This window comes from Ranitomeya imitator, chromosome 4, assembly GCF_032444005.1.
Source record: "Ranitomeya imitator isolate aRanImi1 chromosome 4, aRanImi1.pri, whole genome shotgun sequence".
In the NCBI taxonomy this organism is placed as follows: Eukaryota; Metazoa; Chordata; class Amphibia; order Anura; family Dendrobatidae; genus Ranitomeya; species Ranitomeya imitator.
In genome coordinates this window covers 192,943,071-192,968,716 of record NC_091285.1, presented here as the reverse complement: position 1 = coordinate 192,968,716, position 25,646 = coordinate 192,943,071, and the positions used below count along the sequence as shown (strand labels likewise).

The 25,646-nt window shown below is 41.1% G+C and overlaps 1 protein-coding gene across 1 annotated transcript in view; it reads left to right on the top strand.

Annotated features, from left to right (window-relative positions):
• Positions 1-25,646, top strand: part of CDHR2 (cadherin related family member 2) — a 220,419-nt gene that overhangs the window by 100,617 nt on the left and 94,156 nt on the right. The window contains exons 10-14 of the mRNA XM_069764192.1: positions 2,620-2,695; positions 2,800-2,915; positions 13,731-13,961; positions 19,504-19,659; positions 21,894-22,058. Of these exons, the coding sequence (XP_069620293.1) occupies positions 2,620-2,695; positions 2,800-2,915; positions 13,731-13,961; positions 19,504-19,659; positions 21,894-22,058 (744 nt within the window). The remainder of the gene's footprint in view (positions 1-2,619; positions 2,696-2,799; positions 2,916-13,730; positions 13,962-19,503; positions 19,660-21,893; positions 22,059-25,646) is intronic.

The following is a 25,646-nucleotide window of genomic DNA, read 5'->3' as shown; positions in this document are numbered from 1 at the left end:
ACGTGAGTGAACTATGTCACATTGTGACTGACAGAACTTGTTCACTAAATGTGACTGAACTACGTGGCACTGTGACTGACAGAACTTGTTCAGTAAACGTGACTGAACTACGTCACACTGTGACTAACAGAACTTGCTCAGTAAATCTGACTGAACTACGTGGCACTGTGACTGACAGAACTTGTTCAGTAAACGTGACTGAACTACGTGGCACTGTGACTGACAGAACTTGTCCAGCAAATGTGACTGAACTGCATGGTACAGTGACTGACAGAACTTGTTCAGTAAACATGAGTGAACTATGTGGCGACCATTCAGTGACGCGGGATTTCCGTTACAGATAAACAGACAGAATTAGATGATTATATAGTAGACTAGATGGTGGCCCGATTCTAACGCATCGGGTATTCTAGAATATGTATGTACAGTATGTACATAATATGCAAATAAATTGTTAAAAAAACAGACAATGTGATTTTCTAGATTTTTTTTTCTCAGTTTGTCTCCCATAGTTGAGGTCTACCTATGATGTAAATTACAGACGCCTCTCATCTTTTTAAGTGGTGGAACTTGCACTATTGCTGACTGACTAAATACTTTTTTGCCCCACTGTATATAGCAGCCACATTGTATATAGCACAGGCCATTACATATTCTTGAATACCTGATGCGTTAATACAGGCCACACAGTATATAACAGTGGCCACGCAGTATATAACACAGCCCAAACAGTATATAACACAGCCCACGCAGTATATAACATTGCCCACATAGTATATAACACTGGCCACGTAGTATATAGCAGCCATGCAGTATATAACGCATCCCACACAGTATATAACACTGCCCACGTAGTATATAGCAGCCATGTAGTATATAACGCAGCCCACACAGTATATAACACTGCCCACGTAGTATATAGCAGCCATGTAGTGTATAACGCAGCCCACGCAGTATATAACATTGCCCACATAGTATATAGCAGCCATGTAACATATAACGCAGCCCACACAGTATATAACATTGCCCACATAGTATATAACACTGTCCACGTAGTACATAGCAGCCATGTAGTATATAACGCAGCCCACGCAGTATGTAACACAGCCCACGTAGTATATAGCAATGTGGGCACTATATGCGTGGTTAAAAAAGACTTAAAATAAAAAAATAAACATATACTCACCTTCCGTAGGCCCCTTGTAGTCCTGGTGCCTGTGTGCGGTGCACCCGACAGCTTCCGGTCCCAGGGTTGGTATGAGCGCAGGACCTGTGATGACGTCGCGGTCACATTCCTAGCGAATAGACCAACCGACGATCCTAGGTTAATCTCAAGCGGAGACCTATAGATAAGGGGAAGGGGTACCCTAAAAGAATTAAGGACTGGGTACAAAAACGGGTCACCTCCTAATAGAAAACACAGAGAAGGCTGCAGAAACCAATAGAAAACAGAAACTAAGGCTAGCAGAACCAGAGGTACCAGTAATGCACAAAACACACACAGAACACTAAGCAAAGCACCAAGCTAGAGCTCAAGCAGATTAACACTGTTGTCCAGCAAGGACTGGAAGGAAGGTGCTGGTTAATAAAGAGTGAAACAAACACCTGACCCAAGATAAACCCAGCACCGGAGGAAAAAGACCAGCAGCCAGAACTCCACAAGAAAATGGCTGATAGCAACAAACTAAACAGATTCTAACAGTATAATGGTCCCACAGGTCCTATTACCATTTATGATTACTATACACAGTATGATGCCCCCCAGTATTTTATTTTTGATTAACAGAACTAAAAAAAATACTAACCATCCTCATCTGCTCTGTTCTGTATCAAGACCTGGGCTCCGCATTATCATCCACTTTGCTGAGTCACCTCAGAAACACAGGCTTAATGATGGAACATCTTTCATTGCATTCAAGGGTATCTGCATCCTTAGGGTGCAGGTACTGTTGAAATCGGAGTGCCTGGTGGAAGTAGGTGTGGGCAGTGCCACTCGGCACTGGCCTACCAGCTCAAGGGACCCATAACAGCTCCGTGGTCTACCACTATGGGTAGTATAACACTGCCTTTGCTATCTGGAAAGCACATGAACAAATGGACAGACTGTGACCCTTATTACATATTTTTGCATGCTGATTTGCAAATGAATCTTGCTTATACAATTGAATGGGTTAGCTAATGAAACGGACTGCCCTGAGATGCCACCCATGTAGCAGTTGTGTTTATATCCATTTTTCACTGAGTGACGAATAAGAGAAGCAAAAGAGGGATGACGCAGATCAGAAATGAAAGAAAAGTGTGTCATACACATTGATGCCATTACTTAATCTCTTGTGTGCAAGAAAAAACAGATGTGTAAATTAGGCCTCACACTAGGCACCCTTCTAAAGTGGGTCTCCTCCAAAATTATAATTCTGATAGAGAGGAGAACCATGAGTAGAACCCACATGTGAAAAATTGACTTCTGAATGAGGCCTTAGTTATAGCAGACAAAAAAACCCTCAAAATTTAAAGCAATGTAGACAATTTGGAATATATTGAACCCAGGACTCCAGTAATTCTGTATCTGAGTGGTACCCACAGAACTTTTCTGTAAAGTCGCATTTTGTCTTTATACAGGGCTTCAGTGTCCTGACAGTTTCAGCTATTGATGGTGACAGGGGAATCATGGATGACATCTTTTATTACATAGAAAGTAAGTATGTCATCTGTAGAGAGCCCACAATGTTTGATATATATAGTGAAGAAACCTAATATTGCTTTTTAATCATACTACACTGAATTTCTTTATATCTGCAGGTTCTTCTAAGCCTGGTCTATTTGACATAGATAGAGATGGGGAAATCCGTGTGGCAGGAAACATAGATCGGGAAGCTCTGTTGGAAGATGAGGAACAGGTTATATTACAGGTGGTGGTGAGTATCCCAAAAGTAAAGGAAGCACCTCACATTGTCCTACTCTTACAACAAAGCTATGCTATTCACCATAATCTATATACAGAATCTTCATGGTGTCAAAGTGAAATATATTGTCCACAGCAACTATCATGCAAAAAAGTAACTATAACACTGGTAAACTTTCAATGGCCACAGCAATAATGTTAATACGTGAAGTATTCTCACAGGATTTTTTTTAAGGCCTATGTGGTGGGTACAGTAATAAAGAGCATAGTGTTGATACATTTATGGGAACTCTATTTCTGTCAGTGTTGTAAGCATACAATGAGGTAGTGTGGATGGCATTGAGATATGATATTCCGATATTGGGACCATCTGCGTATGTGGCGCTGACACTGTTGTAGTGTTCAGGCCATTTAATTATGCGACTTGAATTCTACAATTTTAGTTTTTTTTCCATCTCTGCAGGCTTTAGTCGCTAGAAACCTCAGCAGTTTCTCTTTGGGTCCTATGCCTCTTTCTGCTTACAGCTTCTCTCCATATTCTTCTATAGCAGCACATTTAAGAAAAAACTGATGGTTTCAGTAATTTTGAGAGTGAATGTCAGTGCAGGAAGGTAAACAGGCTTTTTTCTAGCAAGATATATTACAAAGTTACTTATATTCTCTTGAACCGTTCATTTACGAATTAAAAAAATTAAAGTTTAGGTAGAGTTATTCTCAAGTTGTGTCTTGAGCAGCACACAGTTCTGCAGTCTCCTTACTTCCTGGTTGCTGGGGGACGTGGCCAATCTTCCTTGAGTGACAGTTCTGGTTAGTAGCTCTATCCTGCTCCTGTGACAAGTTAACACTCTTTCATGGTTTTGAAGTCTACGCTGTTATCACTATAGTTTTTTGCTATTGTGATCCAAGCAGTGATGATGTGACTCTTGCTGTTGAACTAGATTTTGAGGTAAGCTGTTTTACAAAAATGTTGTAAAGATTAGATGGTATATACCCATGTTTTACACCTAATTTCTGTAATTCAATATATATTATCATGTCTTCTTGTTATAGTTATGTTGTAAAAAAGAGAGAACAAATCTATTCAAGCTGAAACCCTTCAAGATAACAGCAAAATTGGTATTCTCAAGTCGTGACCTGAACAGCACACAGCTCTGCAGCCTCTTTACATTCTGTTGCAGGAAGGTGTGGTGGTGGTGGTAGGACATGCAATACTCCAGTGACAGTTCTGGTCATCAGCTTCATCCTTCTACTGTGACACATTAACACCCTGTCATCCTTCTAAAGTCTACACTGTGTAAAGCAGTGAGGGAGATCATATGCAAGGGTCAGGATGCAGACGGAGTCATATTTAACCCGCTGGAGTGCCTTGTGTTTACAGCAGAATGCCTGTGAATCAGAAGGCAAAAAAGGAAGTGTGGATTGGGTTCAAGTAGCTGAACCAGTCAGATTTTTAGGGAAACCCATCAAGGGCTTTTATTTTTAGAGGGATTTGCAGGTTTTATAGTGGGGTGAATCCCTCTCTCCACTCCGGGTTTTGGAAGTGGCTGTATGGCCACGATTCCATTTAAAATCTGTCAGTTTGGCCTTGGGTGTGTCAGTTTTGGAGTTTGCAAGCTGCACAGCAGGAGGCTCTGTGCAACCCAGGTCTGTGTGGAGCTAACACAGAGCCAGGAACTTCAAAGCGGCTGATACACCCAAGAGACACGGCGGTGCAATTGTTCACAGCAACAGGTTTTGAATATGGACTGTATTTGCAGAAACCTGGTTGTGATCAGGAAGATATCACTCCTGTATGTGTGTCTGGAAATAAAGACACTCTTTATGTTGAACATTCTGTGGTCCCTGCCTATGTATTGCACTGCACCCACCCCGCTGCACTACAACTATTATTACTATGCTTACATGTATATTAGAGGAAATTGGAGGCAGCACATCATCTTGTAAAGGTGAAAATAAAATTGCTATTTAATAGCCCATAATAACGATGTTTCAGCTCCAAGTGTGAACATTTTTCAAATTCCCACTTGGAGCTCAAACATTGCCATTATGGGCTATTAAATGGCACTTTTTTCACCTTTACAAGTTGGTGTGCTGTCTCCAATTTTTTTGTAATATATTGAAAGTTTGGTATTTGCTTGGGGGGCATGTCATCTGGACACATTGCTGGCCTAAGTTTTGGATTGTTGCATTACATCATATTTATAATTGACCAAAAATATTCTAGACAGGTGATCACCCTCTTAACCCATTTTTTCTATTGCTGCACTGTAGTGGTGCTACTAATCTAAGTTCCCTGCACTTAGTCTCATACTAACTTACCAGCCGCCGTCTTAATCTTTTATCTGCGCCACTCCGGTTGTTCTCCAGCAGTTTGTGACCTGCCTGACTGATCGGGTGCTAGGAGATATGGAAGTTATAACTCAGTGTAAGTCTATGAGGACTGGAACGAGGACAGAATGAAGCTTTGTGGCCCAGAATGGCAGCACGAATCAGAGGTGACCCGTGAACAGCTAAAGACAGCAGATGGTCAGTATATTACTATGGGAAGGGAACTTACTTTAGTTGCACCACTCCAGTGCTGAAGTAAAAAAAAAAAGCTGGAGTTGTGCTTTAAAGAGGAGTGGACATTTCACCAAATTTTATGTTGAACTGGACAGAAGATGTAAATTTCACTTCTCCATTGTGGAGAAATTAGCAATCACAGTATAGGCACCAAATGAGTTAACTTGTGTTATATCCAAGTGGGTGTTATCAGACAGCTTTCAATTTTTCCCTCCCCCTGTTTGAAATAGCCAGATCTTTTTTTATTTTTCTGTCTATTAGGACTTGCTTTTTACAGGACAAGTTGTAATTTTGAGTGACAACATTCATTTAACTATATAGTGTTTTTATTTATATAATTTCAGGACAGATATGACATTTTAATAGCTTCTTACTACACTTTTTTTTCGCAATGCTGTCACCAACTCTGGCTTTTTGACCTTTGCTTCTTTACTTCATTTGTTTATATGCTTAGTTGATTTTATATTTTGATTGGAATTTTACAGATGCTGTGATTCCAAGTATGTTTATTTTACTTTTTATTTTTTACACTTCTTTACTCTCAAGGGATCATTCATACTTCAGCATTTTCCATGTACAAGAAAAATGGATCAATTATTCTGACTAGAGTATCATTATATTTTCTCGTATGTGGAGAAAACAAAATTCTCCACCTTGGCCTTTCTGACAGTTCATAAAAATTGTACCACATTTTTTCATGGGCCCATAGATCAGCATTGCTGATTTTGATCTGATGCTTGGACCAAAACCGGACATGTCTCAGTTATTTTTCAGTGACCACTTGGTCCGAGGGAGACATGTGCAGAGCACCATAGAATATTGTAGGTACAAGTGTTATCATGGATAGCACTTGTACGAGAAAATCGGACTTATGAATGAGCCCTAACTGTAGAAAAAAGCAGGTGATTTGAATTCTTATGTTTGTTTTTTTTATATTTTTAAACCTTCACTTTTTGTTTAATTTCTGTAGGGGACTTGAACCTGGCATTGCTTGTACTATATACACCAATGCTACAAAATTGCTGTCTACTATGACACCCAGCCTGGTTGACTGGACATCACAGGAGAATTACCATAATAAGACAGGGGGGTTTTCAGCCATTCCCCGCCTGTACTAGCATGTCATCAGCTTTCTGCTGTCACATCGATTGTAGAGTGATGGGAACCCAAACAAACACACTGGCCAGATCACAGCGCTTAAATGTTGCTGTAAGTGATTGACATTGGCACTTAAGAGGTTAACAGCAGTGATTGGCGGTAGCGGTGCCTGCTGCTGCTAGATGCAGATGTCAACCATGTAATGTAGCTGGCATCTGCCCTGTTTGGGGCAGACTCAGCTCCTGAGCCTGATTTAAAAACACCTTCACATGCTCCATTATATAAATATCTATCATTGAGCATCAAGGTGTTAAAAAGGTGTGGAACAAATACATTTATGATCCAACCATTTTAACAAGCACAGAAAACAGCAATTTGAACAAAATTCTACATTGACATGCAACATTTGACACATTGGTCATGTTGTTTTCTAACATTGGGAAGTGAGTCAATTTACACTCATCAAAAAAAATGTTTGCATTAGCTTGCAACATGTGACACATTGGTATTATGCTCTTATCTGCTTTTGAGAAATGTACTACCATGGTTTGCACTGGAGTAAGGTGTGCCAAATTCATAATTAAGGTGTAACATTTAATAAATATGAAATAGCGGAGCTGAAGTGAGTACACTGAGGAATTGGATCAAATTGAACCATCTTCTTCTAATATATATTTACCTTGTATGGTCTTCACATCCTGTTCCATCCAGATGTGTCCGGATCCCAGAATTCCAAGTGGCGGAAGTTCACCGACCGCCATATTGGGACACCCAAGTGATGGGTGTCTCAATATGGAAACTGCTGGTGATCCCAGCCTCTTGCGCGGTACCACCAGCGGAACACCGTCGCACCACACACACACGCACAGTATACGCCGTATGCACCACACACACACACTGTATATGCCGTACGCACCACATACACAGACTGTATATGCAGTATGCACCACACACACACACACTCTGTATATGCCGTACGCACCACACACACACTCTGTATATGCCGTACGCAACACACACACACACACTGTATATGCTGTACACAGCCTCTTGCGTGGTACCACCAGCGGAACACTGTTTTGAACACGCCGCCACCAGGATCAGCAGAATGATTCAAAGACTGCCGCCATCTTTGTACAGGAGGAGCACATGCACAGTTTTTATGTGACCACCGCTCTGTCTGCACAAAGATGGCGGCGGTCTGATTTAATGCGCCTGTGCGAATTCTGTGCAGGCGCAGTGAATCATTCGGCTGATCCTGGCAGCAGATGTGCAACATGTCTACAGGCAGAGGAAGCCGGTCACATTAAAGCGGTTTTCCTACAAAGAAAGTTCATTTTACAAATTGTCTGTGTCTGACCGTGTACAGAGCATACCACATCTCCTGGGCAGGGAAGGAAGCAAAAGACAATACTGACATTAGAGGCGGGAATCACAGAGGATTCATTTTGTGAGGTAAAATATTTCACTGACTGTTTTTAAACAATATTTTACCTCACAAAATGTATCCTCTGCGATCTCCTGCTGTAATGTCAGAATTGTCTTTTGCTTCCTCCCCTGCCCAGGAGCTGCGGTATGTTCTGTACACGGTCACACACAGACAATTTTTAAAATTAACTTTCGTTCGTGGGAAACCCCTTTAAAAAGCAAATATTAACGCCAACATGGCTCCTCCTAAAAAGTACAGCAATGACAATGAAAAGAAAGCAGCAAAGGCACAACATCAAAGACAACAACAGGCAAATGAGATAAGGGGGATAGCACATTGGGAAAACAGGTCAAAGAAGAGAGCACAGACGGGAGAAGTCAGCACATGGGGAAAGAGAGAGTGGATAGGTAGATGAACACATGGGGGATAGATTCTTAACGCAGCAAAGCCTGCCCCCATCGTGACATTACCGCCCTCCTGATGTGATAGCATCGGGCCTCCATCTAGTTTTTAACAAATGTAGGCCACTAATCCTTATCGAACATAACACGGACACACCACAATAATCTAGATGTAGTGTGCAAGAGAGTATCTGTAAAAGGGCACGAAAACTTACCTCTATAAAAAAGAATTATTAAATGGGGACTTTCTCCACCTCTATTGAGGTCCGATATTAATTAAAATTGTCAAATTTGATTAATAATTAATATACAACTTAGTGATGCCTTAACGTTATCTGTTCCTTATACTATATACTAACTGAGACAATACCATGTATCAATAAAGGATATTTGTTACATACAAGTCTACAGTCTATTATATACATAAATATACACTGCTCCAAAAAATAAAGGGAACAATAAAATCCCACATCCTAGATATCACTGAATGAAATATTCCAGTTGTAAATCTTTATTCATTACATAGTGGAATGTGTTGAGAACAATAAAACCTTAAAATGATCAACGTAAATCACAACTAATATCCCACGAAGGTCTGGAGTTGGAATGATGCTCAAAATCAAAGTGGAAAATGAAGTTACAGGCTGATCCAACTTCAGTGGAAATGCCTCAAGACAAGGAAATGATTATCAGTAGTGTGTGTGGCCTCCACGTGCCTGTATGATCTCCCTACAACACCTGGGCATGCTCCTGATAAGGCAGCGGATAGTCTCCTGAGGAATCTCCTCCCAGACCTGGACTAAAGCATCCGCCAACTCCTGGACAGTTTGTGGTGTAAAGTTATGTTGGTGGATTATGCGAGACATGATGTCACAGATGTGTTCAATTGGATTCAGGTTTGGGGAATGGGCGGGCAAGTCCATAGCTTCAATGCCTTCATCTTGCATGAACTGCTGACACACTCCAGCCACATGAGGTCAGGCATTGTCCTACATTAGGAGGAACCCATGGCCAACTGCACCAGTATATGGTCTCACAAGGGGTCTGAGGATCTCATCTCAGTACCTAATGGCAGTCAGGCTACCTCTGGCGAGCACATGGAGGGCTGTGCGGCCCTCCAAAGAATTGCCACCCCACACCATTAATGACGCACTGCCAATCCGGTCATGCTGAAGGATATTGGAGGCAGCAGATCGCTCTCCACGACGTCTCGACTCTATCATGTCTGTCACATGTGCTCAGTGTGAACCTGCTTTCATCTGTGAAGAGCACAGGGTGCCAGTGGTGAACTTGCCAATCCTGGTGTTCTGTGGCAAATGCTAAGCATCCTGCATGGCGTTGGGCTGTGAGCACAACCCCCATCTGTGGACGTCGGGCACTCAGGCCATCCTCATGGAGTCGGTTTCTAAATATTTGTGCAGACACACGCAAATTTGTGGCCTGCTGGAGGTGATTTTGTAGGGCTCTGTCAGTGCTCCTCCTGTTCCTCCTTTCACAAAGGCTGAGGTAGCTGTCCTGCTGCTGGGTTGTTGCCCTCCTATGGCCCCCTTCACGCGTCCTGGTAGCTCCTCCAGCCTCTGGACACTACGTTGACAGAAACAGCAAAGCTTCTTGCCACAGCTCGCATTGATGTGCCATCCTGGATGAGCTGCACTACCTGAGCCACTTGTGTTGGTTGTAGAGTCCATCTCAAGCTACTACGAGTGTGAAAGCACAACCAACATTCAAAAGTGACAAAAACATCAGCCAGAAAGCATTGGTATTGAGATGTGGTCTGTGGTTCCCACCTGCAGAACCACTCCTTTATTGAGGGTGTCTTGATAATTGCCAATAATTTCCATCTGTTGTCTATTCCATTTGCACAACAGCATGTGAAATTGATTGTCAATCAGTGTTGCTTCCTAAGTGGACAGTTTGATTTCACAGAAGTTTGATTTACTTGGAGTTATATTCTGTTGTTTAAGTGTGCCCTTTATTTTTTTGAGCAGTATATTTATATCCAAGGTGGCAGCTGTATGTATATATATATATGTGTATATATGCAGTCCTGCTCATCGTTATTGGCACCCATCAAGTTTAAATACATAATGTGGAATATCTTCTGAAAAAAAAATGAATCAAGTGAAACAGTTTTTTTGGATAGAGCACTCGTGTTAAATATAAAAGAGCGAATGATAAACAATAAATTAAAACAAAAACAATGGGAGGGAAAAATACAAAAACCCAAAGCTTGCTGTGATACTGGTTTTGGCACCCTTTATATTAATTAGTATGGAAAAACATTTTAACTTGCCTGTGGTAAATCACAAATGAGAATCACCTGTGACTAATTGTCGGTGCCAATGTGACATGAATTAGCCAATGAATGATGACTTCAGTGTTTTAAAAAGCTACATGGTAGGCCCTCATCCTTTGTCACAATGGTGAAGACAAAGTAGCTGTCTGAGGACATCAGAACTGCTATTATTAGCAAACACAAGACTTCCAAAGGGAATAAGGCCATCTTCAAAGACCTTGGTACCCCAGTTTCAACAGTGTGCAATACTATTAAGAAGTTTGCCAAGCATGGTACCATCAAGAACCCACTGGACATGGTGAAAGAGGAAAATTGACATGAGATGCCTTTAAAGGTTGGAGTGAATGGTGGAAAAAAACAGATATCAAATATCAAACAAATGTCAAATATCCAAAGACCTGAAGGACAACCTGGAACAGTCTTGGGTTATGGTTTCAAAAAGTACCATATGCCACACACTAAACCAAGCAGAGCTTTATGGGAGAAGGCCCAGGAAGAAACCACTGTTGAAAAAAATACATAAAGAGGAACGACTGATCTTTCCTAAAGAGTACTTTAACAAACCACAATCCTTTTGGGAAGATGTTTTGTGGACATAGGTAAAAAATAGAGTTTTTTGGCATGTTTACAGATGGTGCAATGAAGCTTATAAGGAAAATATCCTACTGTCAGTTAAGCATGGTGGAGGATCCATAATGCTGTTGGGTTGCTTAGCTGTGTCGGGTACTGGAGGCCTGGCTTGACCGTATCACAGGAATCATGAAATAAGAAAATTATCAAGAGATTTTAGAGCAAAATATCCTACCCAGTGTAAGAAAACTTGGCTTGAGTCGAATATCATGGGTCCTCCAGCAAGACAATGACCCAGAGGACACATCCAAAAGCACACAGGAATGGTTGAAAAAGAAAAAAGGGACTGTTTTAAAATGGCCAGTAATGAGTCCTGACCTCAATCCCATTGAAAATCTTTGTGGTCAGCTGAAATCGGCCTTTGGGAAAAAGAACCTTGCAAAAATTCAAGAGATTGAACAAACCTCAAAGGAAGAGTGGGAGAAAATACCAGCTGAAAAGTGCAAAAAGCTTATAGATGGCTACAATAAATGTTTCAAGGCTGTCATCAATGCCAAATGGTGTGCAACCCATTAACTAGATTATTAACTAGGATTTATTGCTGAACATGCTGTTTATTCTGTTTCTTCTTTGAAATTGAAACATGTAAGTTGGAAAACAATGTTTTATTGTTGTATTACTTTGGAGTGCTAATTAAAAAATCCAGAGAATATAACTTTGGTAAATTTCCATTTATTTCTCAAGATACTGTACAGTCTATGAAAAAAATGAAGGGGTGAAAATAATGAACAGGACTGTATTGGTACTTCAACACTAATACATGTGTCTCTTGGAATTTTACATCCAGCGCAAGGGGGGCGTGTCCAGTTCCAGGTGGGGGGGAATTACAGGGACTATGTATTGCATTTTCCACACCGACTGGGTATGGTTATTTTTTCATTTCCACCCATCCTGGCTAAAACCTTTTCCAGCATATGGACTGGACATACTTATTGTCTAACCTCTGCCCCCCTCAGCGCCCACACTGTGGGCTATCAGTGTGTAAAGAGTGGTAGAAGAGGGTTGCATTGACAATCCAACACAATGGGCAGCACTTTGAACACATTTTATAAGTGGTCATAAACTTGTAAATAACTCATGAAAGAATAAAATTACATTAAAACCAAGCACACCATTGTTTTTCTGGTGAAATTCTGAATAAGTTTGAAGTGTCACATGACCCTCTTCCCATTGGAAAAATAAAATTGGATCCAAACAGAGTGATCTATTTGAATTGCTTATTTCTTTTAGGCTATGTGCACACGATGCGGATTTGCTGCGGATATGCAGCGGATTTTTCCGCACAGAAACGCTGCAGATCCGCACTGTGATGTACAGTATAATGTTATTCAATGGGACAAAAAAAAGCTGTGTAGATGGTGCAGAAAAATCAGTGCGGAATTGCTGCGGACTTCAGAGAAGTGCATGTCTTCTTTTGTGTAGATCTGCAGCATTTCCGCACCCCTCCATGTTAAAATTCCGCAGTGGCAAAAAACGCAGAAAATCCGCACAAAATCCGTATCAATTCCGCATAAAAACCGCACAAAATCTGCATTAAAACAGCGGCAAATCCACGGCTGCGGATTCTGCCAGGAGATGCGGATTTTGTGCAGAAAATTCTTCACCTCTTTTCCTACGTGTGCACATAGCCTAAATGTTGATGATTATGGCTTACAGCCAATGAAAACCCAAAAGTCATTATCTTAGTAATTTAGAATAATTAACAAAAAAACACCTGCAAAGGCTTCCTAATCATTTAAAAAGATCCCTCACTTGAAATAGATCACTTCGTTTGTAATGACTCTATATAATATATTATACACATTTTGGAGCACTTCCCTTCTACTTTTATCACATCCGCAAACTACCGTATGAATCCAATATAACCTCTATTAGAGAGATGTCTGTGTAACAACCATGTTTGCACTATAAAGCCACGTTCACACGCTCCGTATTTGGTCAGTATTTTATATCAGTATGTGTAAGTCAAAACCAGGACAAGAACAGTCAGAGGAAAAGTATAATAGAAACATGTCACCACTTCTGTATTATCACCCACTCCTGGTTTTGGCTTACAAATACTGAGGTGAAATACTGATCAAATACTGAACGTGTGAATGTGGCCTAAGAGATTTTAATCTTTATGCTATTTGCCTCCTGTTGGGTAAATATCTATTTTGTCCATGAGTGAGGTACCATTTGTAAGGTCAAAGTCCAGGCTCTAATAATGGAATAATGGATCCTCTTACTACTGTGGATACTGGAAGGTAGGGAAAGGCTAAAATGTTGTGCCATGTTTAAGGGGGTCTATGAGGCTTAGGGTTCAGTTTCAAATTTTGTTATGCGGCCCCATGATTGCTTTCAATACCCCAGATTCTGTGTGTGGAAGACTATTTAGCAGTTTTATCAATCATATTCATTACTTCCCTACAGGCTCAAGAAAAGATGCTAAATATTCATATGCAGAATGCAACAGCTACAACAGAGGTTACCATCCGCATTTTAGACATTAATGACAACAAGCCTCAGTTTTACAACTGTGATGTGACTGACTGTAATTTCACTGCTCCCCCTGTGGAAAGATTTCATGGAGAAATTGAGGAACATTCTTCAGTCCGGGTACCAGTGTCAAATTTGGACATCACAGCTCATGATCCTGACAAGGTATGTAACCAGTACTGAGGGACTCAGGCCACGAGCACACGGTCAGTATTTGGTGAGTTTTTACCTCAGTATCTATAAACCAAAACTAGGAGAGGGTGATAATAAAGAAGTGCTGACGTGTTTCTATTATACTTTTCCTCTGATTGTCCCACTCCTGGTTTTAGCTTACAAATACTGAGGTAAAATATTGACCAAATACTGAACATTACACTAACCTGATTTCTGATCATGTACAGTATAATGTGTCTGTTCTGCTTTTTGGTTTTGCAAAAAAAATTAAAATTATTCAGATCAGTAAACGGTGTAACGAGAAAAAAAAAATCAAACCGCCAAAATTACGTTTTTTTTGGCGCCTCAAGATTTCAATAAATTACAATTAGAGGCGATCATCACATCGTATCTACTCCAAAATTATGTCATTAGAAACGTGAGCTTAGTGCACAAAAAATAAGCCTTCACACAGCCATAGATCTCACAAAATGAAAATGTTCTTGGTCTCAGAAAATTGCCAAAAAGTAGAACTCGTCTGCCAAAAAAGAAGAGCTCATATGGCTATATTGATGGAGATATAAAAAAGTTATAGGTTTTACAAGAAGGGGAGGAAAAAAACAAAAAAAAAATAATAATGAAAAAAAAAAGGAAAATCGTAATGTCATGAATGCGTTAATCCATTCCCGCCATTGGACATTCTAGTACATTCTATTTTGCAGTGCGATCCTGCAAATGGGTGTATCGGTAAGTTCTGGCGATCATGAAGGCACAGGAGTAGTGCTCGCACAATCACTGCCGGGAGCTCAGCTTAACTGATAGCCAAGCTACAGCTTGTTTTTTCCTATTTAACCCCCTAAATGCCGTGATCAATAGCAATCGGAGCATTTAGAAGGCTGTGAGAGGGAGGAGGTTCCCTCTCCTGTCAGATTGGCACTCCCTTGACATCATCACGAGCTGCAGATCGCTGTCATGGCAACCCAAGGTTGAATGACGACCTCTGGGTCTGCCAGCTAGGGTGTCCTGTTTAAGACCATGCCAGGAGAATGATCTAAGAGGCTCATATCAGTGTAAGGCCGGCGTCACACTCAGCGTATGAAAATACGGTCCATTATTTACGGCCGTAATAAGCAGAAAAGTCCCCAAAATAGTGATCTGTATGTCATCCGTAGGCAGGGTGTGTCAGCGTATTTTGCACATGGCATCCTCCGTATGTAATCCGTATGACATCCGTACTGCGAGATTTTCTCGCAGGCTTGCAATACGGACTGTATTTTCGTACGCCTAGTGTGACGCTGGAATAAAATGCCATCAAATAGACTAATGTAAATGAAAATAGTATAACTGAAAAAAAAAAACAAGCTGCCATACAGCTCCATCAGCAGAAAAATAAAAAAGCTGTAGCTCTCAGAATATAGTGATGGAAAACCAATTTTTTTTCTAAAAAAATAGTTTTTATTGTGTAAAAGCAGCAAAACATAAAGCTGGCTTATCACTTTTCTCACATGGTGAATGGCATTCAAAAACCCCCCCAAAACTATTGTTAAATTGCAGGTTATTGTTCATTCCGCCTCCCAAAAATTGGAATAAAAAGCGAACAAAAAATGTTATGTGCCTGAAAATAGCACCAATAAAAACATCAACTCGTCCTATAAAAAATAAGCCCTCGCATAAATCTGTTGATAGAAGCACAGACAAATTCTAACTCTCAAAGTGTGGCAATGCAATAACTTTTTTTTTGTAAAAAAAAGGTTTTTTTTAGTGTGTTATAGTAGCCAAACAAGAAAGAAGATATAAATTTACTATTGCTGTAATTGCATCAACCCAAATAATAAACTCATCTAATCACTTATACTGCATGAAAAACAGCATCTGAAATATAACAAATTCATGACCTGCTGTTTATTTGTTCATTCTGCTTCCCAGATATCACATTAAGACTCACCTCAAACACAGTAACAGCAAAATGTACACCTCTTTCCCTTCTGAACTTTCCTCTGTGCCTCCAAAGTAGTTTGCAATTGCATGTAGGGAATTGGCACACTCTGGAGAAATTGTACAACGAATTGATATCCAATTTTTTCCTATAAGACCTTAAAAGATTAAAAACTTGGGGAGAAAACAACATTTTAGTGGTAAACATGTAATTATTCTTTCTTCATCGCCCAATGGTATAAAATTCAGTGAGGCACATGTGATGTCAACATACTCACTGCACCCCTAGATGAATTCGATGCAGGGTGTAGTTTGTAAAATAGGGTCACTTCTGGGAGGTCCTGCTATTTTGGCATCTCAGGGACTCTGCCAATGTTACATGGCACCCTAAAATCATTCCAGTAAAATCTGAGCTCTAATATGGCGCTTCTTACGTTCTGAACGTTGCACTATCCTCAAAAGTAGTTTTCAACAATATATGGGGTATTGGTGTACTCAACAGAATTTGTATAACAAATTTTACCATTCTTTTTCTCCTATTATTCCTTTTGAAAATTAAAAAGCTGGTGCCAAAGCAACTCTTTTTGTGGAAAAAAAATTAATTTTCCATTAACTCAGCCCAATGTTTTACAGGAATGTTAATCGCCTGAGAGTTAAAAATGCTCACTACACCCCTAGATGAATTCCTTGAGAGGTGTAGTTTCCAAAATGGGGTCACTTGTATCTACTGTTTAGGTACTTCAGGGGCTCTGCAAGCATGACATGGTGTCCATACCAGAGAATTTTGAGTGCCAAAAGTCAAATGGTGCTCCTTCCCTTCCCAGACCTGCCATGCGCCCAAACAGTAGTTTTCCACTACAGGAGAAATTGCACAACAAACTGTATGATCCATTTTCATCTGTTACTCTTGTGAAAATGAAAAAGTTCGGGCTAAAACAAAATTTTTATAGGAAACAAATCTTAACTTTCATTTTTTTCCTTCCACATTGCTTTAATTCCTATGAAGCTCTTAAAGCATTAATAAAGCGTTAATAAAATCCAGACTGGCTCCTGGACAGTAGAAGCTGTAGAGGAAACTTAAAAAAATCCAGCATCCGCAGTGAGTGGGTAAATATATTAAAACATGACTTTGCATTTTGAGCTCAACCGCTGTTAGTCCAGAACTAAGAGCGGATGAGTTTCAAATGAGTAGACCGGTGCCTCCCCCAATTCTCCTTTTCCCAACACTTCATGATCATGTAATTTTATTTTTTATTTTAAATGTCCCAATAAAATTCATGTCTTAATATATTTATCCGCTCCCTAAGGATGCTGGATTTTTTAAATTTCTTCTGTGTTATCACTTTTGTAACAAGAGTGGGTGTGGACCCACTGTGCCATGGGCCGGGCTTACCCTGGAAGGGCATGAATAATCAACTATCACTATTCCCTAGAGCCTCTGGTGGTGAGGTTAGGCTTGGCTGCAGGCAGTTGCCAAGTACCACTCCAGGACAGTGCCCAGGATAGCAGCAGCTGAATGGAGGGTCAGAGGCTTCGTTTGGTGGTGTGTAAGGGGGTGTGCAGGCAGCTGGTTTGAGCCCTGCATTGAGCCCTGCATTCCTGTGCATGCCTACCTAATGAAACTGGGTATGTTTTGTGTTTGCTGTGTGCCCTGTGTAGTTTATGATAGTTGACACTGTTTAATATGATAATGGCTGACACTCTTCTGATATCTGTGTGTTAGGGACAGGAATATGGCCAGTCAGTGGCAGTGGTAGGTCAGCATTGGTAAGGGTTATGGCAGTGTAGTTGTGGGTTAGTGTTAATGGGGCACTGTAGAGTAAGAGATTGGATTGTGTTGAGAACTGGTTTCAGTCAGAGTAGTGACAGTTGATAAAGGGGGCGGAGCCAGTGTAGTAGCAGGAAGAGTGCCTTTCTGAGGTAATTTTCAGGTAGTGGGAGGAGCTAGAGGAGAGTGAGAGGAATTGTTCTAGAAGGAGTGGTAGGTAGTAGTTGTGTGGTGAGTTACACTTGAAAGAGACAAAACAAGCACTGAGGGAAGCAGGTCTGGAGATGTTAGATCTTAAAGCACGTGGGAAGCGAGGCAGTCTGGAAGGGTCAGTGGCTTGTCTGTGGGTTACCTCCCGTGACATCCGAGACTTACGATCCGAACAGGAATTGCAGAGGCAACCTGATTTTTCGCCAAGGATGTGGAAAGTGGATGGGGAGCACCTAGTATCAGAAAGCTGGAATTCCCAGGGGACTGCGGGTCTGGAAGCCACCGTGCTAGAAGATAAGCTGAAGGAAAAGACCAGGGAAAGTGTGCAGGAGAAGTTCTTGTTTGTGTGTTTTGAAGATTGTTGGATTGTCTGTTATGAAGATGCACGAATTGAGTAAAGTTTTATTGAAAATGAATCAGGACTTTGATAACATTTGTGTGTGTCTGCGAGGGATTGGAGCCCTCTTTGCTGTGAGGGATTCTGACTCACAGGTGGGTGAACTACTTGACACACCCAGCACACCACAAAATGGACATGATATTTCTGTAGCGGAGCGTCGGGGTGTGATGAGGAAGCAGCAGCAATCCATACCACCCTGTCCCCCATTACAGGTGCAGAGGGGAAAAGACAAAACATGGTCAGATGGTCCAAGGTTGGGGCAGGCCGCACAGGGTCAATAGATATAGCCTATGTCAAGAGTGGAGAGGTCAAGCAGGATGGAGAAAACAAGCAGAATAAAGAGAAAGACGTGCATAATAACAAACAGGTATAACCCAAACGTTCAAGCAAGGGGTGGAGAGGTCAAGCAGGATGGAAAAAACAAGCAGAATACAGAGAAAGGCATGCACAATAACAAACAGGTATAACCCAAACGTTCAAGCAAGGGGTGGAGGGCGTAGCTAGCTACCTTATATTGAGCCTGCTGGCACGGGATAGGCCAGAGAGACAAATCTTTTCAGGATACAGCAGGGTTAAATTCCTGCAGAAACTGGTGTGCCCCACTAAGCCTAGATAGAAATACGATTTTGTAGCAGCAGTAGTGCTGCAGGAAACAGCCTCACCGAACCGACCTGATGTGAATAGAAGCCATGGTGACCATGGAGAGTAGGGAGGTGCTGAGGAGGCCCGGAAGTTGCCACCATGAAAACTTTTGGGTATTTTCTGTCACATAGGCCCTTCAAAGTAACTTCAAATGTGAATGGTCCCTAAAAAAATTTGCTTTGTAAATTTTGTTGGTTATTGATTTTTATCTTTTTTTCTAACTTAGTAACAAAAAAAAGTTATATTTAAAAAGATGCTGATGTGAAGTAGACATGCTTAAATGTTATTAGCTATTTTGTGGGGTATAACTATTTTGCTTAAAGGCATAACAATTCCAAGTTTAAAAATTGCAACATTTTCAAATTTTTGGGCAAAATGTCAACCTTTTCATAATTAAATGCAAATCATATTGACCAAAATTTACCACTAACATGCAGTGCAATAAATCACAAAAAAAACTGTCTCAGAATCTCTGGGAAGCCTCGCAGAGTTCTTGCCCCCTAAAGTGACGGTGGGACCTGAAGGGGTCTGACTTGTTTTACCTATAAATGTTTTTCTCTGTATCTTGTCCCTATGACTTTCATCTTTTGCCATTACAGGACCAGAATGGAACATTTAACCTGTATCTGAGGGGAAGCTTTGCTGAATTCTTCACAGTAAGCCCAAACCGAATCACAAATACTGGATTGGTTCAAATACTGGTCCGAAACTCTGCAGCTGTAGACTATGAGAAGTATAAGCGAATGGAAGTGGAGGTATGATTTTTACAAGGACATATTGGATTTTTTCTAAATGGAAGATTATAATTTTTAATAATATGTGAATGCATCGTGTAATCCTATTAATATTTTTAAAAAAAGAAGAAAAAAAGCAAGCAGCACAGCCTTTAGAAGACCACATCAATCTGTGTGTAGGTGTGTCAGGAATCTGGCACTTACGGGAGGTGCTCGCGTGTAAACCAACAGTGAAAACAACCGAAAGATAAGAGCAAAACAGGGCAACACTCACCGGTCCTGTGATGCAAAGCTTGTCTTTATTAAAGCATGTGTCGACATAAATCTTCACGGCACGGGGGAGTACGATGGAGTGAGGAGTGAACAGACGAGGACGACAGCTGTTTCACGCCCGATCGGCGCTTCTACAGGTCCATGCTGAGAGGAAATGACGCCAGGGTTATGAAGGTCAGTAAACACCACCTTCCCCTGCGTCAGACCTAATCAGCATAGCAAAGTGACAGGTGCATTAAAACATAATAAAAACAATGTCGGACAATATACAAATAAACAACCATCTTTACACATGTTTTACTATATATAGCGCGCAACAAATCTGTCAAAAAACAAAGGAACAGGGCTTGATAACAATCTGTAACCAGCAACCTGACAATCAAATGCCGCTCTATGGGAACTACATTGCTGACCACAGAATAACCAATCCTATAGTTCTAGTGGTGGCTTATTATGCATCGCAAAATATTTTCATGACATTATAGCGATTTAACGACAGACCTCCATACCACCAGGGATCTGTCAAAAGTGCAATCAAAACAAAGTTCAAGTACCCCATTACCTTATCTCAAGTTAAATAATTAAGGGAACCACAGGATCAAATCAGAGGAATGTAAAAACAGTCATAAAAAGACCGACATGTCTATTTTATCATTCATTCCTGCTGGTCCCGTTGCTCGCGTTTTCATAATCCAGATGGCCTCTCTCTGCAGGAGCAATCTCTGTAAATCTCCTCCTCGTTTTGGTAATATAACCTTCTCAATACCCGCAAAGGTTAGTACATCTGGATTACTGTCATGATAATCTCTAATATGTTGAATTAACCTGGGGACCCCTTTTCCTGAGCGAATAGATTTGTAATGTTCTCTGAAACGTATAAAAAGTTTCCGTATCGTCTTACCAATATAGAATCTCCTGCATGGGCAGAAGATTACACAAACCACATATTCCGTTTTACATGTGATGAGTTGTTTCACATTATGTCTGTAGGGGCCAATATTTAGAATGGGGTCTCGGATATGGAAACGGCAGTAATTACATTGCCCACAGCGGTGGTTCCCTATTGGGGCCGCTTGTTCTAGCCAGTTCGATTTTTCTTTTATTATCTGATTATGAACTAAAATATCTCTCAATCTTCTACCTCGCCTATTGGAAATTAATGGTCCGGCTGCGACTTTGTTTCTCAAATCCCTGTCTCTTTCTAGAACGTGCCAATGTTTTCTTATAATAGTCCTAATGTTCTCATCCATGGGACTATACTGAAAGCAAAAGGCAAAACGTTGTTGAGAATCTTTTAAAGGATCTTTTGCTCCCGAATACGACTGGGAATTAACTTTTTCAACTGCATTATTTAAAATTCTCTCTGGATACCCTCTTTCACGTAGGCGCTGGCATAGCTCTTTTGATTGATTCTCAAAGCCCTTTCTGGTGTTATTAACCCTTTTAGTTCTTAATAATTGGCTGTAGGGCAATGATCTCTTAATATGTGGAGGATGCGGTTTGATAGTTTTCATCCTCCACATATTAAGAGATCATTGCCCTACAGCTGTCGTCCTCGTCTGTTCACTCCTCACTCCATCATATTCCCCCATGCCGTGAAGATTTATGTCGACACAAGCTTTAATAAAGACAAGCTTTGCATCACAGGACCGGTGAGTGTTGCCGTGTTTTGCTCTTAATATTTTTGCATGTGATGATTGCAAATATTATCATTGGACAAATAGTTTCATAGTAAAAATACTTATTAGCACAATAAAAAAATGTACATCCATGGCAAACGTAGAGACATTTATACACATTAGTTTGGTTTGCCTATATATAACTTTTCTTTCTGAAAGGAGGGAGATTCCATCTGTAACATGTGGGCTGCTGATATTTCTGAATCAAGGCACAATAAGAGTAGATATTTGTCTTAATAAAACTTGGAGACTTTGGTCTAAATAAACTTTGTCAATCACAACTTTTTACTTTCTGATGTGTAGGTGGTGGCCAATGACACAGGTTTGGTAACTGATTGCTGTTCTGTTGCTGTTGTGACTATTGATCTCATAGATATAAATGATCATACTCCAGAATTTGCTAAGGGAACCTATCAACTGAAAATTAACGAGCACAGTCCTGATGGAACTATTCTTGGGACAATTAAAGTAAGTAAATTCTAAACTACTGTTCTATTTAATGAGAACTTTTAAAGGAGACTTTATTAAAATGTTATCCCCATCTATTCATACATTAAAAAATGCAAGATTCTGCAAAAGGGAGGCTGCTAATTATATAATAAAAATTACTACCGGGTTTCAAAATTTTGGCTTTCTATTCAAAAATAATAAATGTTTACATCCAGTGCATAAGAAGTGCTTCTGATCACTTGATATACTCACAACTGCATGGCCAACTACACTGGAGATATTTATTACACATACTACATATGCATGGTACATAACATTTGAGATTTCTGATACTCATATGACTTATGTATGGTACATTACTCTGGAGATATGTATTACATATACTGTAAAGCCTGACATAAACACTACATCTGCATGACACATTACACTGGAGAGCTCTGACACACATACAACATCTGTGTGACACATTACTCTAGAGAGCTCTGACCCACATACTACATCTCATTATGCATTATACGGGCTCTGAGAAACATACTACATCTGCATGACACATACTGGTCACTACAAGGGCAGTTTGTGCGGCGCCCCAGGGTCCTGGTCGTCACAGTGGTATTGCTTTCCTCTTGAGGAGAGTGATGCTACGTTTGGAGGCAATGAAGGAGAACTCTTTGTCAGGTAACACAATGCATGCAACATGTTCACATTCCAGACCAGAAGGGGGAGCTCTAAGCCTGTTTAAGGTGAACTCCCCTATAAGAACATCCTGATCTGGAGGGGAAAGGTTCAGTTCCTGTCAGGAAGACAGAGGGAAAGGAAGCATAGGAGCCCTGTGGCCTGAAGTGCTACAGCTCCTAGGAAACAGACGGATAGAAAGCAGAACATATTGCAGCAATATAGGGTTGAGCGACTTTTACTTTTTTAGGATCGAGTCAGGTTTCGTGAAACCCGACTATCTCAAAAGTCGAGTCGAGTGAAATTGGCTGATTATCGCGAAAAGTCGGGGATCGACCAAAACACAAAACCCAATGCAAGTCAATGGGGAAGCATAGTCGGCAGTGAGTGGAGGCCAGGAAAACACCTACAGTGCCCATTTTAATGGCAAAAACATCCATTTTTGTTACTGAAGCTTGTCAATCTTAATTTACCTTATAATAATAGTTAGGCATTGGAAATTGGGGGTCATTTGACTAAAGTTGTGGGGGGTATGGCTGGTTCAAGTATTTAGTGGGCCCAGGAAACGTGGACCACGTCACAGCAGTGGAGCAGGGAGAGGTAAGTATTTCAACTTTGCAAGTGCTGTGATCCTGAGCAAGCAGGGGGGGCCCACTCGTTCGCATTGGCACTGGCACAGGGCCCCTCAAAGTAGAGCGGTGTGTTTGCACGGCAGGGGGCGCCTCCCACCGGCAGCGACACTTTTGCGTACTATGAGAGGCCCTGTGCCAGTGATGTCGCCAACGAGTATTCCCCCCCACCTGATGAAGGAACCTGCACTTTCATCTGCACCTTCCTCTTTGTCCCCGTGTAAGGTGGTATAGTATACGGGAAGGGGAACCTGACTTTCAGCAGGGTCAGATTCTGGCTGTGTAGAGTGCAAGGGGAATGTAGTGGTCTGGGTCAATGTACCAGCAGACTCATCTAGCACTGGCTGGGCAATGGGCAGGATGACGAGGAAACACAGATATAGGCCCAAATATTAAAGTGGGCTAAATGCATTTCAAAATTGGTAACAGGACTAACCAGGCGGCATTGCTTTGTTCAGTGGAGGACAACTGTAATGAGAGGCTGACACAGTGAGTAGGCCCAAATCAGTAAGTAGGCTAAATGCAGTTCAAAACTGGTAACAGTAGTAAACAGACGGCACTGCTTTGTTCAGTGGAGGAGAACAGCAAGGAGCGGCAGACACCGCTAGTAGGCCCCAACCAAACTAGTAGGCCAAATGCAGTGTAATATTAAAACTACTTAATGAAAGCCTGAAGATAGAAGCTCAGGAAAGGAAACCAGGAGAACACCTAGGAGCGGCAGACACCGTAAGTAGGCCCCAACCAAACTAGTAGGCCAAATGCAGTGTAATATTAAAATAATGAAAGCCTGAAGATAGAAGCTCAGGAAAGGAAACCAGGAGAAAACCTTGGAGCGGCAGACACCGTTAGTAGGTCCCAACCAAACTAGTAGGCCACATGCTCTATATTATCAAAACTACTTAATGAAAGCCTGAAGATAGAAGCTCAGTAAAGGAAACCAGGAGAACACCTAGGAGCGGCAGACACCGTTAGTAGGCCCCAACAAAACTAGTAGGACAAATGCAGTGTAATATCAACACTCCCGACTACAAGACTTCTCCCGTGCTGCGCCAATCCTCTGGAATGCTCTACCCCAAGATATTAGGACCATCCACAACTTGCATAGTTTTAGGCGCTCGCTCAAAACTCATTTATTCAGAGCGGCCTATCACGTTCCCTAATCAAACTCATTTTATGTTTGTGTGTGTGTGTAGCCCATTCAGTATCTCCATCTACCCCCCACTCCATGAAGATGGCTGGACCATCATTGTAAATACATCATTGTAAATACACACCTGTACTTTGTATCTCCCCCACCTCATTGTAGATTGTAAGCTCTCACGAGCAGGGTTGTCTTATTTTGTCTTATTTTTCTTTATTACTGTATTGTTAACATTGTTACCTATGACTGTTGTATTTGAAACTGTTAAACTGTAAAGCGCTGCGGAATATGTTGGCGCTATATAAATAAAGATTATTTTTATTATTATTATTATTATTATTATTATTACTTAATGAAAGCCTGAAGATTGAAGCTAAGGCAAGTAAACCAGTAGAACACCTTGGAGCGGCAAACACCGTTAGTAGGCCCCAACCAAACTAGTAGGCCACATGCTTTATATTATTACAACTACTTAATGAAAGTCTGAAGATAGAAGCTCAGGAAAGGAAACCAGGAGAAAACCTAGGAGCGGCAGACACCGTTAGTAGGCCCCAACCAAACTAGTAGGCCAAATGCAGTTTAATATTTAAAAAAACATAGGACGAAAGCCTGAAGATTGAAGCTAATGAAAAAAAACCAGGAGAACACCTAGGAGCGGCAAACACCGTTAGTAGGCCCCAACCAAAGTAGTTGGCCAAATGCAATTCAATATGAAAACTACTTAATGAAAGCCTGAAGATTGAAGCTCAGGAAAGTAAACCAGGAGAACACCTAGGAGCGGCAGACACCGTTAGTAGGCCCCAACCAAACTAGTAGGCCAAATGCAGTTTAATATTTTAAAAAACATAGGACAAAAGCCTGAAGATTGAAGCTAATTAAAAAAACAGGAGAACACCAAGGAGCGGCAGACACCATTAGTAGGCCCCAACCAAACTAGTAGTCCCAATGCAGTTTTCAAATTCCGATAGGCTGAAAACCTGACAATTGAAGCTCAGCTTTTTTAAGAGGAGGACAGCTGTATTGAGTGGCGCAGACAGACACAGGTAGTAGGCCTTAAACCAAAAAGTTGGCTCAAAGCAGTTTAAAAAAGGTTACAGGGGTACACGGGCAGCATTGGTGTGGTCAGCGGAGGACAATTGGAAGGAGGGACCGCAGACAGACTTA